At 39.3% G+C, this 17,403-nt stretch overlaps 2 protein-coding genes across 4 annotated transcripts in view; both read right to left on the bottom strand.

Moving 5' to 3' along the window:
• Positions 1-17,403, bottom strand: part of LOC6048845 (kinase suppressor of Ras 2) — a 207,923-nt gene that overhangs the window by 177,684 nt on the left and 12,836 nt on the right. Inside the window, exon 3 of one of the 3 annotated variants that reach the window (XM_038266336.1) lies at positions 10,052-10,185. The exons of 1 other annotated variant lie outside the window; for it this stretch is intronic. In XM_038266336.1, coding sequence (XP_038122264.1) covers positions 10,115-10,185 — 71 coding nt within the window. In that variant the 3' untranslated portion in view covers positions 10,052-10,114. Of the gene's footprint in view, positions 1-10,051; positions 10,186-14,429; positions 14,569-17,403 lie in introns of those variants that run through there. One more of the 3 variants, XM_038266337.1, reaches the window with a different exon arrangement.
• LOC6050597 (kinase suppressor of Ras 2) lies at positions 6,294-10,068 on the bottom strand. Its single transcript, XM_038266333.1, has one exon. It carries the CDS (start codon positions 10,039-10,041, stop codon positions 7,546-7,548), a length of 2,496 nt encoding a protein of 831 aa, XP_038122261.1. The 5' UTR covers positions 10,042-10,068; the 3' UTR covers positions 6,294-7,545.

Below are 17,403 nucleotides of genomic sequence, written 5' to 3'. Positions count from 1 at the left end.
TGTCCCCAAGGGGCCACCGGTAACCGGTTCCAGATTGGCCAGGATGGCTCAGCGAACAACGGCATTACCAAATATGGACATATCTTTCAATTTCATGGAGTTTGATGTGCAACATGATAGGTTTTTACCAAAAAAGTCAAGTTGGCCGTTCATCGGGTACCCGGGAACCGGTTCCAGGTTACCCGGAAGTGGCCACTAACACTCCAGAGTGGTTCTGGCAATCGTGTATTGTATTTTAAGTAAGTTTTATGGATCAACTTCAACTATCATGAGAGTATTGGTATCACATATATGTGAAAAACAGGAACACATGAACTTTTCGGATGTTCCGGATTTCCGGAACCGGTAGGTCACCTGGCCCTGATATTAATATTTGTGGTCAAAGTACAGGTAAATACCTGTCGAATGCAACCCGAAGCATCCTGATTGGTTGAAATTTGCCGGAGATACACTGCCGTTCTACGCATAATTGTCCCATGTTCAAAAAAGTGGAACTGAGAAAAACGCGATTGAAATTTTTCGATCGATTTCTGTGTTTCTACGCATAATTGTCCCGTGGGTTCCTATTCGCCCTATGTGTCCCTAATCGCCCTAGTTAGCAATTGATCACCCTTATTTGTGATTATCTTGCTATACAACTGGTAAACAAGACATAATGCTTAGTAAAACTAAGAATTCCGTGTTAGAAAATACTTGGTGGGACAATTATGCGTAGAAGTTTATCGATGGGACAAACAGACTTGGTGTTGTTTTTAATGAGTTTGCGAACAAAGTACCAGATTTTATGTGTTTTTCTTAAAGTACACATCAAACTAAACTTAAAAATGTCATAAAGTCAAATTCTTCCAAAACTGACATGGGACAATTATGCGTAGAACGGCAGTACAGGTCGTCAAAGTTGGTGTCTCAAAAAGGTCCTTTTTAGGTTGTAGCCGATTCCCGGTGGCCACAGTGACCAAATCCGGTTTTCCAGGTCGGTTTCGGAAAGGGGACGTTCTAAGCTTTCGTTTGTGACCAAAAGAACCGGAATCGGTCAAAAACTGGATTTTTGACGATTTTTTAAAGTTTGGGGTCGAAAAGGACCCCAATACCTTATGTGTGATTTTTTTTTAATACCAAGGGAAGGTTAAATAACATTTTCTACTAGCTCCAAATCCTTTTTCACATTTAAAAAAAAAACGAAAAAACGAAGTTGACTTTATAGCTGTCTGCCACCATTGCTAGTACCAACCACTAGTGTCTTCCTTTTTATCTACAAGGACTTCGCCGCCCTGGGCTCCTAAGTGTATGATAGTATGGCACATTTAAAAAGTGTTCTTTAAATCGTGAACACATTCCCACGTTGTTCCCTGAAATCGTGAACAGTGTTCATGATTTCGATAACAAGCTAAGCGTTATGCTGCTGAAGTTACGATTTTTCGTGAACACCTGTTCACGATTTGCATATTGTTCATGGAAATTGTTCATGGTACGTTTTCGTACCGTGGAATATCACCTTGTTCCAGATTTCGTGGCACATTGTTCACGATTTTCGGAACGCTTTTTTCTCCGTGTGTGGACGTTCATCACATCGATCGGTAAGCAGGACCCAGGACGAGCCAGCAAGCAGCCGAAGCAACCAGCCCAAGTCAACTTCATCACTTAAGGCTAGTATGCTGATCGGAAGGAAAGGGGTCAAGAAACAGCTTTACGAACAGCAGAACAAAGGAGAGAGAGCGATTTCTTGGGGCTTTTCTTCACCCTCTCTGACTTGCTTGCGCTGCCGCTGCTGCCCATTTGATTTTTTTCTTGACCGGTTCCTTCCGAAGTGCGTATACCGCTTTAGGCATAAGCAGCAGTTGGATAGACTGGTCCAACTGTAACACGCGCCGCGCCGGTACCAACATGCATCGCAGCGGCGATCGAGCCCACGGTTTCCACAAGGATTCATCTGGTCAAATCATCGCACCAAGTTTCCACAAGGATCAACCCGGGACACGTCGTTCAACAAGTTCGGCCAGCGCGGCCGGGTCCAAGGTTACCCACAGCGGATCAACTTCACCACGAGCTGAGTTTCCGACCAAGGATCAACTCCAGCCAGTCACGAACCACTGCGCGTTCTGACACGAGGTTTCCCACAAGTGCGGATCAACCTAACGAGGACCACATCTACAACACTTCGAAGAAGCTGGCGCCTCAACCACCAAAGGATTCCTGAAATTACCATTTCAGCGGGGCAGTATGTTCGCGCACTCCTTGCGTGAATGTTTTATTTTGGACCAGTCTAGAGTTCACTCGTACACTGAGCAAAACTTACACAGCTCAACGAAGTGTTCTACTCATGATCTGGCCCTGCTGTACAGAGCACTCAAATATCAATCGCAAAACACTTGAAATTTCGGTGATTGGCCATGAAATAATGTCAATAGCCAAACACTTGAATTTTAAATGGTGTTGAAAAATAAAAGTACGTACAAGCGAATTACAGGTTCTCGCTTGCTAGTCGTGCACGCTACCACTGCGCCGGCCGGCCAGTTGAAGACAGGATAGTTTTTGTGCTATTGGTTCTTGCCTCGCTTCTAGCCTTCGATGTCGAGTCGCGCAAAAATCAATCAGTGAAACACATTAAATTCATGTGGATAATCACGTTGACTTTGAATAGTGCCTGTTTTGGGTAGATCTTAAGATCATTTTCAAGTGTTTTGCTCATCACTTTGAATAGTTCAAGACGGTGGGACAAATTCATGAGCAAAACAATTGAAAAGCTTGAGCCACCCGAACGAAAATAACATGTTAAAAAATACCAAAAAGTCAACCGCCCAAACACTTGCATTTGATAGTGGTTTGGATTGATGTTGAAACACAAACCAATTAGATCTACGATGTGACTTTATTCAATCATTCAAGTGTTTGGGCACTTGAATAAAAAGTGTGGCATATTTTCAGTGTAGCTGACTTACAACCAGCAGGTCGAGTGGACAATAGATAGATTTGTGTGTTGTGTGTGTCCCATTTCTGTGTGCCTTACGCACAAGAAGGCAACAACAACAACAGACAGTGCATCTTCGCATTCGGCCCGAACGGGCAGTGGCCACCACTTTTGTTTTGAATAAAAACCGTTGTTTTGTAACTTGTGTGGTGTTTTCATTGATGGCGCTAAGCTAGCGCAGCTACCCGGACGAGGTCTTCTGTTCCTGCTCTACGCGGTGCTTCGAACACCAACCTCTGACTTTTTTGTCGATTTACATGTATGTAATCCCTTAATTTTTCAGTTATTGTGGATTTAGCTCGTAGCTGGATTTTCTGGCATCTTCTCACGGTCATTGGAAACGGTCGTGGATAGACCTAGGGGTTCCCAGTTGGAGTGAAAAAATTCAATTTATAGAAAAATTATGGATTAACATTTTGCTTTTTTATCACTTCTCCGACATCAGGAATAATTGTTTGAACATGCTCGCAATTTTTTTATTCGGTCGGAAAAATATTATTTTTCTTGAAAAAACTTTCATTTTTAATCACATGATCACCCCTAATTCTGGCTCGATGCCGCCATCATGCGACCGCGTGCTCCGTTTGTTTGTCAACAAAGCTGCAGCTGGATGGTGAGACGAAGTGAGGGGGGAAGAGATTTTGACATTTTTATGCCCGCATCTGGCCCGCCGCCTATTTCGTCGGTCACTGAGCCGCCGGTCGTTTCCAGTGACCGAATCCAGCTAGGTACTGATCGTACAATAAAATCCAATCTTTCGCTCTGTCTTATGTTTTTGTTTTATCACATCTGTCATCAATGACAAATGTCAAAATTTCGTTGTCTTTTATGAAAATTGAGTAACTCTCGTTACTCAATCTTACTCAAAAATTTTCAATGTGACTCACTGTCCTACCCCTTGGGTATCTGTAAATTCGGGAAAACGACAGTTCGGTAAAATGTCCATTCAGGTAAATGACATTCGGAGATATGAAATTTCCATAAAAATGATTTTAGGGGATATGGAATTTTCGGGAAATTGATTTTGGGGGACTTTCGGGGAAATGATTTTCGGGGTGTTTTCGGGAATATGGAATGCGGGAAAGTGGGATTCGGGTATAAAGGATAAAACCACTGTACATGGATTTCTTTGAATTCAAAGATTTCGGATTGCTTTAGTAAGAATTAAAAACATATTTTACAGTTAGAGCGGTTGTAAAAGAGTAATTTATTCTACATACTAATACAAGGTCAAATGAGAAGGGCAATGATCGCCAACCCAAACAAAGGATTCATCCATGTCAAGGAAAGTCATGACCATCAGTTAATAGTCATCTGTTGCTGTTTTTTCTACATCATAAAACAAAGATTAACTTTAATACATTTTATCGTACTAAGTAAATATCAACAATGGAAATTAAATAAAGGAAAACTTTAACCTCATATTAAGAAGTCCTCATATTTGTTTACAATGTAACCACAACATTTCAGGTTATTTTTTATCATTTTTATTTTGAAATTACCTCAGAGTAAGCATGTTGATAAGTGATAATTTTTAGAATAACTATTACATATCTTATGATGTCACATGTAGTGTGTTTGCCTAACTGGTTTTGAGCAATTCTCTACGTTTTTGCAAATCGACATTGTATTTTTTACATTTCGATGATTTTTTTTCATACGTTTCTTGTGCCCATAGAGCTATCTAAGCCCGCTCTCACGCACACTAGCACGCCATTTGTTTTGCTGGCTGGTACAAAATTTAACCTCAATCTTTTTCGTGTACGTACACGCAATACATGCGCACGTAGATAACTCTATTAAGAACATTTGGCGTCATTAGTGTATGTATAGGGACGTGGCGTTACATCGTGCTGCCATCTGGTTTTTTAAGTGCAAGAGTGGAAAAGTGCTGAGTCATCGTCTAAAAATAGACGGCGTCCTATCTCGCCCAGCAAAATGAAGTCGATAAAGTAATCGGTTTCAATGAGAAAAAGTGGAAAACGTGGTCTAAAAATAGCGACGCCATCCCCCTAATAGTGTCACGTGGAAACCGAAAAGGCCTCTTTTGGCCGCCCATCGTTTAGTCTATGAACAAAACACGCGCGAAGCACTTAATTTCTGAGCGAAAAGTCTAACATCAACAGATCCAACCCACTGAGAATTTTGGCTCGAGCCTCGACTCGATTCAGGCTCGATCTCGAGCCAGATCGACTCGAGGCTCGAGCCAAAATTCTCAGTGGGAAGTCAGTGGACAAAAAATGCCAACTTTTGATCAGTAGTAGGGGAAATATAACCATTTTAATCACTCTAAGCCGTTCGACCAATTCTCATCACTTTCGCCGTTTTCCGCATTTTCCGCAACATTTTCAGCTATATAAACTATGGAGAGTTGCTTGCTCACTTTTATTTGAGCTATTAATTACTTTGGAACAGTCAAACACACTTTGTGAAAGCTGGAATACATAATCAAAGTGCTGATAGGCCGATAATAGAAATAGGCTGAAAAAGGGTATAGTTCCCCTACATGACGGACGTTTTTTACTGCACAAGAATTGAAGAATCAGTAGGGTAGGGTAGTCATCAATGAGACGCTTTTGGTTTTTAACTTTCAACGATTTGTGTATTTTTTTTATCAACATGTTCCAATGAGTTTTTTTGTTTTTTTTTTTCTTTCTTTTAATGTGTTCGAACATTGCCCAAAATATGAGATCTATCTGATGTCTACAGCCAGAGTTATTCATTGTAGACGCACTTGGCAGGAACAATGCTACAGCTGGGGAACAATGAGACACTCTACGAAAATCAAATGTTTTCAAGGAAAACATCATGTTTTTGTGTTGTATTATTGCAGGTGACTTGTCGTGGACATTTAGAAATAAATTTTCAAACTTGAAACTTTGATTAACAAAAGTTATGCTTAAAAGTATTAAAATATTGTAAAATCCATATATTTATACCAAATAACTTTATATTATTGATTAAATGAAGTTAAAACCCAATAAATATGCCAAAAGTCACTTCCATTTCATGTTTTGAAAGATTTCCATATATTTGAAAAGTTCATCGAAGAAAAATCAAAGTGTCTCATTGTTACCCATGGGCTGAAAGGAGTGGGGATCAATGAGACCGCCCTGGATTGTGGGTATATTCTGAATTTTGGTCAAACCTAATGAAAGGTCATTGTAGCCCAACTAATTCCCTATTGAACGTCGAAAGAAATCTGAAGAAATATTAGTTTTAGTGTTAATGGCAGCCTATGAGCAAAACTGTAATTTTCAGGCATAATTTACTTTTACACCTCAAAATCAAACATTTATGAATAACTTTGCAAGGGAGCGTCCATAACCAATGTCACTATAATGACAGACGTGTATCCAGTAGACACACCTTTCCCCAAAATATGAGCCTGATTGGTTGAAACTACGACTTGTGAGAACCATTTTACCATTGTTCCCAATCATTGTCTCATTGATGACTACTGTACCCTACTCACATGTAAAACTTATTCCAGAAACACAAAAATACCATGCTTTTTTTACCGTTCATCGTGATATTGGCTCAAATGCTTTTTTTTTACAAATCGAATGAAAAATTAAAAGTTTTATTGAAATACAAAAAATGAAATTTGATCATTTTCCAAAAAACGTAGAGAAATGCTCTTTTATGTTCTTGAATGGAATCGTATTTTCGAGAACAGTTCGTTTGCCTCTTCCTATATTTCTCAATATTATTATACCATTTTGTATGGTTTGTTTCTCGATTGATTACAATTTTGGACAAAATCAACATAAGGGAAAAGTTAATCCATCGATAGTAAACGGAAATCCTAAGTTGGTGCCAATTGGAGCATTTTTGTAATGTTGGTGCTGTACCAGTTTTTTGGCTCACTTGTCGCTAACAATTGCTGTGTCTTACGCAAAGCTTATGTACATAGCGTAATTTGAAAAGTTTGCGTCGATATGTAACTTTGTAACAATTTAAAAAAAAACAGTGTTCGGTCATATCGGCACCAAACTTCGCAATTATCGATAGATGAACGCTCTCTATGTTTTGGTCTTAATCCATGCAGGTTAAGTCAAAAGTGTAACCAGTTGTAGTTAGTTAACCCTTATAAGAATACACAGATTTGTCGGTACCTGATATAATGCAGTAAATAAGCAATAATCAAACTTGAACTTTAACAAACTGTTTTGAGATTTTTTAGACCTTAACTCCTTGGTTTCTTTTTCCAAGCTCACAGTGACATGGGTCAAAACATTGCTTCAACGTGTTTTTAACAAAGCTTAAAACATAATACATGGCATCAAATCAGGAACCAGCAACTCAGCATAAAATACTGTACATTTACTTAGGATATCTACACTAGACATCAGCATCATTGGTATCCAAGGTCAAACATCACATTACTTGTTGAATTCAGTACCATGTTACGTGCCCCATTTTAGATGTATTTATCCTACGCGACAGAAGTTCACTTCACGCAACTGTCGGAGATTTATCTATTACTAGGTTGTCCTAAATAACTCCTGTTAGTAAAAGTTCCTTGCCTACAACTTCTTTCAAACGGTTAGATAAACATTTTCTTTTCATAATATTTATTTCGTAGTCTTTGTAGCATTGATGCCAATATTGAATTTATGTTTAGAAAACAGACTCAGCGGAACGAGACAGTTGAACTGGATGTGAGGGTGACCTAGCAAGGCGCTTTTTTGGGTAGTTTTTCGAGCAAGGACAAAAGTTTTTTGAAAATCTGGTCTATCGTCTGCTTGGTACGTCCAACAGATCATAAGAATGTCCTTGACATCCCGTGATGCTTGCAAGTTGGCCAGTGTTTGCTTCATGCCACGCCCAACTTGCCAAATGACGGACTCTGGCGACTGAGATTTAAACGGAAACTCTCCGCAAAGCAGCTCGTACCAAACAGTACCGAACGCAAAAATATCAGACGCTTTCGAAAAAGGCAAATCCCCTTCAATTGGGCGATACGAGGTAAGTTTTCTAATCAACTCTGGCGCTAAGTAGCAAAGCCAGCCGCTTGGTATTCCTAAACCTAGATCACAATACAATAGTTTGGTGGCGCTAAATAGGCCAAAATCAGTTATTATCACTTTGCCGTTTTCAAGAAAGATATTCTTTGTTCTTAGGTCTTTGTGAACGATACCTCGAGCGTGCAAATAACCCATTCCCTGTGAAATCTGCTGAGCGACTATTGTGGTGCGATTCAGGTTGAACTTATCCTTTCGTATGTGAATATGCGTGTAGAGTGTGTTGCCTTTGCATAGCGATGTTACTATGGCTAATCTGGGAGGTTTCATGCACGCACCCATAAATAGCACGACATTCTCGTGGCGGGTTTTTTTGAATGTGGCCACCTCCAATTTGAACGCCTCCAACGTGCTGTCGTCCGCTACGTAGTCCTCTTTTAGTACTTTTACTGCCACATCACCGTGCCAGAGAGCCCGGTGGACCGTTCCGAAACGACCGTTGCCAATCTTTTCAAGCAGTTTGAGATCGTCATATGGAATGTCCCATTCCTTGAGGGAAAGGCTGTTTTGGCGAGGCCAATTGTCACTCTCGCGCTCCTCGGTAGAGTCCAATCTTATTGGCGTACGCTCCGAAGATGAGTCTGTACTTGCAGCACTTGTAGAGCCTGTTTTGTCGCTGTCGTTGCTCTGGTGTGATTCCGGCAGCTTGGAGAGATGCAGTTTCGGTATTCGATTCGGATGGTGTCCAGTCAACTCTGTTCCGGCTGCAACCGATTTGCTGTTGTTGTTGATGGGGTGGGTTTCGATCGTTATACCATCGCGTTCGGAAATTTGATTTAAATGATTTCCGCCGGATATTTCAGGGAAGTTGAATTGAGAATGTTTTGAAGTGGCTGGTGTTTGTGGTGGTAGTGACAGCAAAGCCGGACTCGAAGGGGACGAGCTGTTACAACTAGAACCCGCAGAGCTACTGTCCGGTCCACCATGTATGCCGTGCATCGGTACACGGTTACGGTCTCTCGCATAAACTCCCCTCGGAAGATTAGGTGACACGTTCGGCATCAACGTGTCTGAACGAAGAGTTTTCTTGAACTCCTCAACAAACTCCGGTGGCAGCCCGCACGAAGGTGGAACATTCGATTTGCAGTCCTTATGGCAACGATATTTACACTCTGTACACTTAAAGCCGAAGAACATTTGCTTGTTACACAGATCGCACGTGCTTGTTGTTACCTTGAATTTTTTGGTGAATCGATGTTGAATCATGTGGCCCATCCCACGCGTAATGATTGGTGTGCATGGTGACTTGGGAGGCATGGAAGTGTTTTGGAATGAAGCGAATGAGTTGTCTGAAGATTCCATCGAATGCTGCTGATCCGGCGTTGGCTCCGTGTGGAGTCGTGTACGAACCGTTGATACAGGAGCACTTCCGTTGTTCGTCGTAGACTGGGGTTGTAAGCTCGATGTGATATTGTTAGAGTTGACCATGTTCTGCTGATTGACGTTGATAGTTTCCGTTGACTGCAAAGGTTGATTAGAAAGGAACTGTGATTCGTGTGACTTGGATTTGGTAAGAGACACGACCTGGTCGCTGTTGGTATTTACTGTAATGGGAATCACTGCTGTGATACTGTTATTGTTCTGGGAAATTTGATGAGCTGTTGCACTGTTAAACTGCTGTGTCGCCGGGGACCGAATGTGTGTTTGATGTTTCTTCCTCGGCGGCGGTGTTGTCGGAAATCCTTTCTTTGTCTGCTTATTCAGTGCTACCTCAGTCGGAGACGTGGGAGGCGATGGCGATGGAGTTAACGTACACGTAGATCCTTCCTCGGGTGATAACACGTTATGCGGTTGAAGTGACAGATCTGCAGCGACGTCCGCGGAGGCCACTCCGGGCGGCACGAGTTCAACGGGACTTTCCACAACTTCATTGGAACGATTCGCGATATGTGATGATTTAGCAGCGTTTCTTGGCTGAGATCGACTAATTCTGGGAGACGCACGATAATGGGTTGAATGCCTATCCCACGAATCCCAAAACAAGTTTGCCGGTTCCTTGAGTTCACCCGCTTGTAGTTGGTTACGGCAACGTCTTAAATTGCTCATGGCGCGCACAAGCCTTCGTATCTCCTCATCGCGTGCGTTTATATTGTTAGAAAGAGTCTCGCGCAGTTCGTCGTCATTTTTTCCAAAGGGACTCCAAAGAGTTTACTTTTTGTATCACAGTGTTCAGTGAAGTAGTGCTTAAACCTTTAGGTGAGAGAAAAGCAAACAATTTGAAATTAATTTATTTGTTTTTTCAACAGTACACAGACATATAAACACATTATTTCCGCAAACATTTCAAATTGCGGAACATATAGCGCTATTTGAAATGTTAGCGACAATTTATCTACTGCAATACACAAGTTGATCACTCATGCATTTTGCGCTATCCGCAAATGGCATAGAGTAATTCTCGCTGATAGTGGACCACTATTTACACAAGGAACACAAATTGAAAAGTAATCCAATAGCCCCCATCAAGATTAAAGAAACCATGTTTAGTTGAAAAAATTTGCCCTCCTTTCGGTGTCACCAACCTTAACCCTCTACTGCCCAAATTTTTTTTCGAAAATTTTTATTTTTCCCGTGTTCTGGAGGTCATTTTGAGCAACTTTTGTTCTACGAAAAAACTTCACTTCTCTTGTTTTCTGTTTTTCTTGTTTTATCTTTAGTATTTTAATTTGCATTTATCATGTTTAGATTATCTTTGTTTTTGGTAGTATTTGGCCTATTCTACCACCTCCTATCATTACATTTTGCCTATCTAATTTTTTCATGTTTTTACAGTCACTTTTTCAATTTTTTGCATGTTTTTCAAATTTTCCGCTATAGAATGATACCATTATCATTTAAGTTGTGAAAAAATGTGTAGAGGCATAGTCTGGGACACTACAAAAATTACTGCATACTTATTTTTACTTAAAATATAGGAAATGTTAGTAAAAAACACAGCCAAAGTTGACCCCTAAAAAATGACATTTTTAAAACATTGGCAAAGTCACATAAAACAAGTCAAATTTCCAACCCTATTTTTTTTAAATTTTAAGAGTTCTTCTTTCCAATGCTTTTTAAAGATCATTAATTGGTTGAAAAATTGATTTTCGGCGATTTTTTAAATCGAAGCCCGTCTGAAGGCGGGGTTAGGTTGTAGAGGGTTAACAAAAATCATTTGTAAAATTTAAAAAAAATATCATCTTAAATTTGTAATCGAACGGTTAACGCGTAAACCTAATGTGATTGTTGTCAGTAAGAATTGTGTTTCCAATCATCTTATTCAGTTATACCGTATTGATGCTTATAATTTAGTTTTTCTTTTCGTAAAAAATGTACTGATCAAACCCCCGATTGTGTTTGTAATAATAGCACTTAAATTTCCTCTGTTCCTAAACCAATCAACTTAATCCAAATAAAATTAGTGGTAGTAACAATAGATCAATAGTAGTATATTATAGACCACCAGACGATTGTAATTTCACAGACTTGGTAAATCATTTAGAATCCATTGTATCTGCAAATAATTCATACATGTGGTAATAGAAGATATTAACATTGATTCCAGTTATTCTTGAAATATGTTCCTAGATTACCTGAATATGACGTCATATGGATTTCTCTTAACCAACACCAACATAACCAGACCTTCCAGCAGTTTCATTTTAGATCTTGTTGCTTTAAACAGTGGTCCTCAGCCGGCTAAAACTCGCGGGCCATTTTGGCAATTTGCCATAGTATCGCGGGCCGCATGTGAAACACAAATAAAATTACTGGAACTTGCTAATTTAATCTAATCTAATCGAACACAAGCGCAGCCATCCGGAAAGAACTTATGGCTAGATTACGCCTCAAGTTCCTTCTTGTCATTATTAATGATTGCAGTACTTTCGAGATCCCCCGAAGTGTATTAGGGGAAAGTGGGGCAAGTGTAACAAGCTATGGAAATGCTCGTTATAACCCATTAAAAACGTTAAAAAATCTGTTTTTAGAATCATCTTATTCCAGGTCTTGACTGAGACTTTGATAGAACAAGTTTTTAAAAAATTCAGTTTTTCAATGTAAAAAATTGATTTTAAAATTTTTGATTTTTCGTACGTTCTACTCAACTAGTGGGGCAAGACGAACAACCCGTTGGGGCAAGAGGAACAATGCATGAAAAAACATGCTAATTTACTAACAATTGAACTATTATCACTTAGATACATCAGATTAGGATGTATTTGAAACGTTTCTTTCATTTTTAGATAAAAAAATAATATTTTACTAAAAAATTTACAGTTTTTACGAAAAAAAAAAATTATTTAGATGATAAATAGTAAATTTTCATGATTTTACTATATCGTGTATGGACAATTTTTTAAACAATTGTTTATCAGTTTTCAAGAACTTTTATGTATTTCTTTTTACACAATAAAATGTGTTGCTGCAGCAATTCGTATTCTTTTCCATACTAAAAATCCATATGGTACACTTGCCCCACCTAAACAAGATTCTTAAAAAGCTCTCTATAAAAATAACCAAAACATAAATCATACTTTATAATACGTGCAAGTCATTGGTAGGGACACTACTGATCTAGGAAAAATAGCATTTTGATAAAATGAGCCTTAAAACAAACCCTAAAGGTAAGAACAAGATTGTCCGTCAGGCCTGGACGCAAACGCAAAATTTTGCGCCTGTCATCATAGCCTGCCAGTCATCGACCATTGAACAAAGCAACCCCTGTAGATTGTTCGACTGACAGTTGATGGAAAAATCGAACTGGCACAGCGTTCTGCGTTTACCCCTGCGTCGAACAGACAATCTTGTTCATAGCTTAAGCCTTATTTTGTACTTTCCAAATATTATAAGGAAACAAAGGTTTTGAAAAAAACTTCATTCAATCTTATGCCCCGTGGCGTTTAAGTCATTTTGGCGGTTATGTGGTAGTAGAATCAACTAATTGCATTGCTAGCAACAATTCCTCATACAGTCATCCCACATATTCGGAACACCCACAAATTCGGAACACTTTGGTGGTAATGTCAATAGGAGGCCAAATGCAACTTTTCTGTCAACCCTGCTATTTTTAGGACCTTTATTTGTACATTATCTTGCTATTCCACTAGTAAAAGTAGTACTTTTTCAACAAAAAACTGCATTTCAAGATTATTTTATCCAGAGCAGCAAATACTGCCTCCAAATTGTCTGTTCCATGATTGTGGGATGTTATTGTGCCTCCCACAATTGTGGAACACCTGAATTTAACTGATATTTTCACAAAAAAGTTATCAGACAATTCATAAAACATTACTAAGCATGTGTTTTATTGGTTTCAGATTGTGAAGTTAGTATTTTGTAAAAAATATGTATTCCTGGAGAGAAAAAAAAGTTTGTTTACATCGTAAGAAAAAGTTCCGAATTTGTGGATTTCAAGGGTCAATGTTTTTCTTTAAAACTTGATATAAAACGTAAAAATGTACAGCCGGTCTATACATCAATCGAAAGATCTCAAGAAAAGCTTTCACATGAAGGTAAAAGCAAATCATTATGTTCAATTAACGATTTTCTATGATTTGTTGAACATTGGCCGATCTGTAAACCGTTCCGAATATGTGGGATGACTGTACTGGAAATAATCAAAATTGTAAAAATTACGGCCTTACGAGCGATTGTTCCTCTTGCCACATATGGTCGTCTTGCCCCACCTTCCCCTACACTCATTAAAGCGGCCCGGCATACTGCGTTGCATTAACCGTATGAGACAGATTCTATGAACGGATCCCACATTTCATAGAACCATCAGGGGAAGAAGAAGAAGCCGGGGACATACCGTACCAACCAGTTCGAGTTATTTATAGATTATAATGGTGTGTGGTGTGTAAGGGAATCGTTGGGGAAGGGATTGTTGTATTATATAGTAAATGACCTTGTGGCATTATTTCACCACTACGGATTAATTCACTCAAGGAGTATCAATCCCTTGGTTGTCGAATGACTAAAGCATCCGACTTCCAATCCAAAAGTGTGAGTTCGAATCCCACCTGATTCTATGTGTTTTTTATTCATATTCAAGTTCATTTACAGTTTGAAAAATTTCAAGGAGACCGGTCGGGAATCGAACCCTGAACCTTCCGCTTATGAGGCGGGAGCCGTAGCCATTAAGCCACGGGCCGGTCAAATAAAATTACTGGAACTTGCTAAATTTTATTAGTTTGATAGTTGAATTTTCATAAACGTACATTTTGCACTATATTTTCCTATTTTCAAATTTCCGCAAAATACTTATACTTCCACACCAATCCCTTTTAATAAATTTTCCTGCGTAAAAAATACAATGTAATTGCTTAATTTTTAAGATTTTTGGAATGTTAAAAAGATTACTAACCATGTTTCATAAATATATTAAGATTTTATTTTCTTTTTGCTTTGAGCATCTTTTTGCTCTTTACAATGTTTTTTTTAACTTGAATGAAACATTTCTAATACTAGCATTCGACACATTTTTTTCTATTTTATTATAAATCTGCATTACTATTTCTTTATTTGCTATGCTGATCCGAAAAAATAGCGTTAAATTATTCAACCAAATCCTTTTTTATAAATCATTATGACCTGGATGGACGAAAATAAATTAATTAGCATTACAGGTTTATCTTCAGTAAGCAAGCAGTGAATGAAAAAAGTTAACGTATCAAAAAAAATATTATTGATTTAGATAATTATTGGATATGTTCTTTTGCGAAAAATATTTCGAACAAATCTCAATATAAAAAAATAACTGACAACTATAAACATTATTATTCAATTGGTTTTAAGATTAGTTTTACCACATCCTATCTTTTCTTAATTTTTAATCAAAAATTAGAAATACTTGACAATAAAATTTAAATGAAATCTAATTTTATCATCAAATATAATTATTTATTTTTTGTTCGGAAAAGTCAAAGTAGTTATGTCACAGACATAATCGGAATGGCGTAGACTTACGTAAAATTTAGATATGTGGACATGTGGGTTTTCCATATATTAATTTGAAGAATTAGCTATATATATTGGAAGGAACACCCATTCGAACGGCAAAGAGAGGAAAGAAAGAGACGAAGGAATTTTAGCGAGCCGAATGGGGGGAGGGAGAGAGGGGGCATAGGGGTTGGGGGCGAGAGCAGCCTCAGAAAGCTGTGCAATCCGTCGCCCCCGAAGACCAAAATTTGTTCCTAAAATTTAAATTCAAATTAGCTCGCTGCCTCGTCCCGGGTGGGACGAGGGCAACTCTTTCAACACTAGAATTTGATGAGACGTAAATCTTTCAGAAGCGCTCGCCGCGAATGCGACGAGCTAGTTGGATGTCCCGATTGTTTAACAACCAAGGCTTGATCCACGAGAGGCTTTTCGGCGGAAGGCAGCAGGCGCGCACCTCATCTTGTTGATGCCTCGTCCCGGGTGGGACGAGGGATGGGGATTGAAGCACCTCCGAACCACAGCAACCACGAAAGATCCTAACGGTCCGGCCATCGAGAGGCAACTGGCTGACGGTGACGACGAGAAGGCGATGTGCACTTCTTTTCCAGTTCTGGTCCCTCGCTCCTGCTGCTGCTGCTCTGGGCTGAGCTTTCCTGCTGCTGCTGCTGCTGCTGCCGGTCCGACGTCTGAGACGTGAATGTTGGAATGGGCTCTGGCGCACGTTCTTATGTATGATTTCGGCCCGCTACTTCCCCTCCTTTTTCGCGACCGACACTCGGTCGCGTTGCTCGGATGATTTTCCCCTCAAAATAGGTACTTGACATTCCCGTCCGTGAGTGGGAAGCGCTCATTTTGCTTGCAAAATCTCTGCATTTTGAAAACATTTTAAAACATTCAATTGTTTCAATAGTTAAACTATTTTGCCAACAATGAAAGTTTTATAGCAAATTGCTGAATAATTTTCGAATCGAATGGCACATAAATCGTGTCGATTCGATTAGAGGGAAGGAAGATATAAGCGTTTGACGGATGACGCAGTAATCCAGGGCCTTCGGCCCGGGTTTTTTGGAATGACACCCCAGTACCTTCGACAAAGACGTAAGTCTACGTCAAAATAAAATCTAAAATGAAAAACATTCACAATCCGTTATTCATCAAGTAAATATTTTTTTTTTTTAATATTTCTATGAAATTAAATGTCAAGCAAATAAAAAAACAATTCCAAACATGTGGTTGAATTTATTGGATCACTTTGAATTTTCATGCATTGTTTCAAAACCTTGCTTTGTTACAGTCTTTTAATTTAAATTAATTAACTTCGCTAAAGTAAGTTACACAGCAAAAAATAATGTAAAAATGGAAGGTTGAAAACAGAATGTTGAAAAAAAGAATGATGAATTTTACCTCTATAATTGTTGAATAACATTTTTTTTAGTCAAACAGGTTTTACACAAAAAATGTGTAATATTACCTAATTTTTATGAATATTCAACATTATTTTTGCTACTCGTATACTTGAGTAATATTCATCAAATTTAGGTACAATATTCAATCAGGGACCCAGGGACTTTGACAACTGTCAAACGCAACGTTTTGAAAAGTGGTTGGCAGAAGCCTGTCGGATCGTGATTCAATCGTCGCATGTCCGCCCAGCAGTGGTGTCACGGTTCGCTCACTCAAATCGTGGTTCAAACGATACGTCATGACGCTCAAGTGTGATTGCGAACCAAGCACGAGCGAACCACGATCCGAACGCCTGCCGTGGTTCGCATGAACCCTTGCTCTCTCATCGCGATTGAGAGTGAGAGGGACCATCAATGAGCGGTTCGCAAGAAGAGCTAAAAAAACAGCACTCAGAGAAAAACATTTCATGATTTTGACAACAGAAGGTGACTATGGACAGAGCATGGCTGCAACAACCGCCGAAACAAGCAAGAGGTCTGCGGTTTATGACTGCAGATCATACCCGCATAGCTCCAGTGAGTATGGTAGACTTTTTTATATTATGTTGTTATGTCCTGGGTCAACAGACGACTCCCTGCCCACTGAGAATTTTGGCTCGAGCCTCGACTCGATTCAAGCTCGATCTCGAGCCAGATCGACTCGAGGCTCGAGCCAAAATTCTCAGTGGGTGGTTCCTTGGGGACCATCCACAAACGTGGACACTTTTTTGAAAATCTCAACCCCCTTCAACCTTCCATCGTGGACAATTTCCATTCAAATTAAATATTTTTTCTATGGAACGTGGTTAATCGCCATAGCATTCCCCCCCCCCCCTCACCCTAAGGTATCCACGTAGTTTATGGATGGTCCCTTGATAACTTTATCGTTAACAAATTTGAACAATTTTGTGGGAGTGAAGAAAAAAAAAACAAATAAGTTTTTCTATCAGTGCCTACATTCTCCGTTGGCGAACCGTTCGCTGAACGCTCTCTTTACTCCGTTCAGAGCGGAGCGGCAAGCGAGCAGAGAAATGATGATCGAAAT

Source organism: Culex quinquefasciatus, chromosome 3, assembly GCF_015732765.1.
Source record: "Culex quinquefasciatus strain JHB chromosome 3, VPISU_Cqui_1.0_pri_paternal, whole genome shotgun sequence".
Classification (NCBI taxonomy): domain Eukaryota; kingdom Metazoa; phylum Arthropoda; class Insecta; order Diptera; family Culicidae; genus Culex; species Culex quinquefasciatus.
The sequence above is the reverse complement of the archived record's forward strand: the minus strand, read 5'-3'. Positions and strand labels throughout refer to the sequence as shown.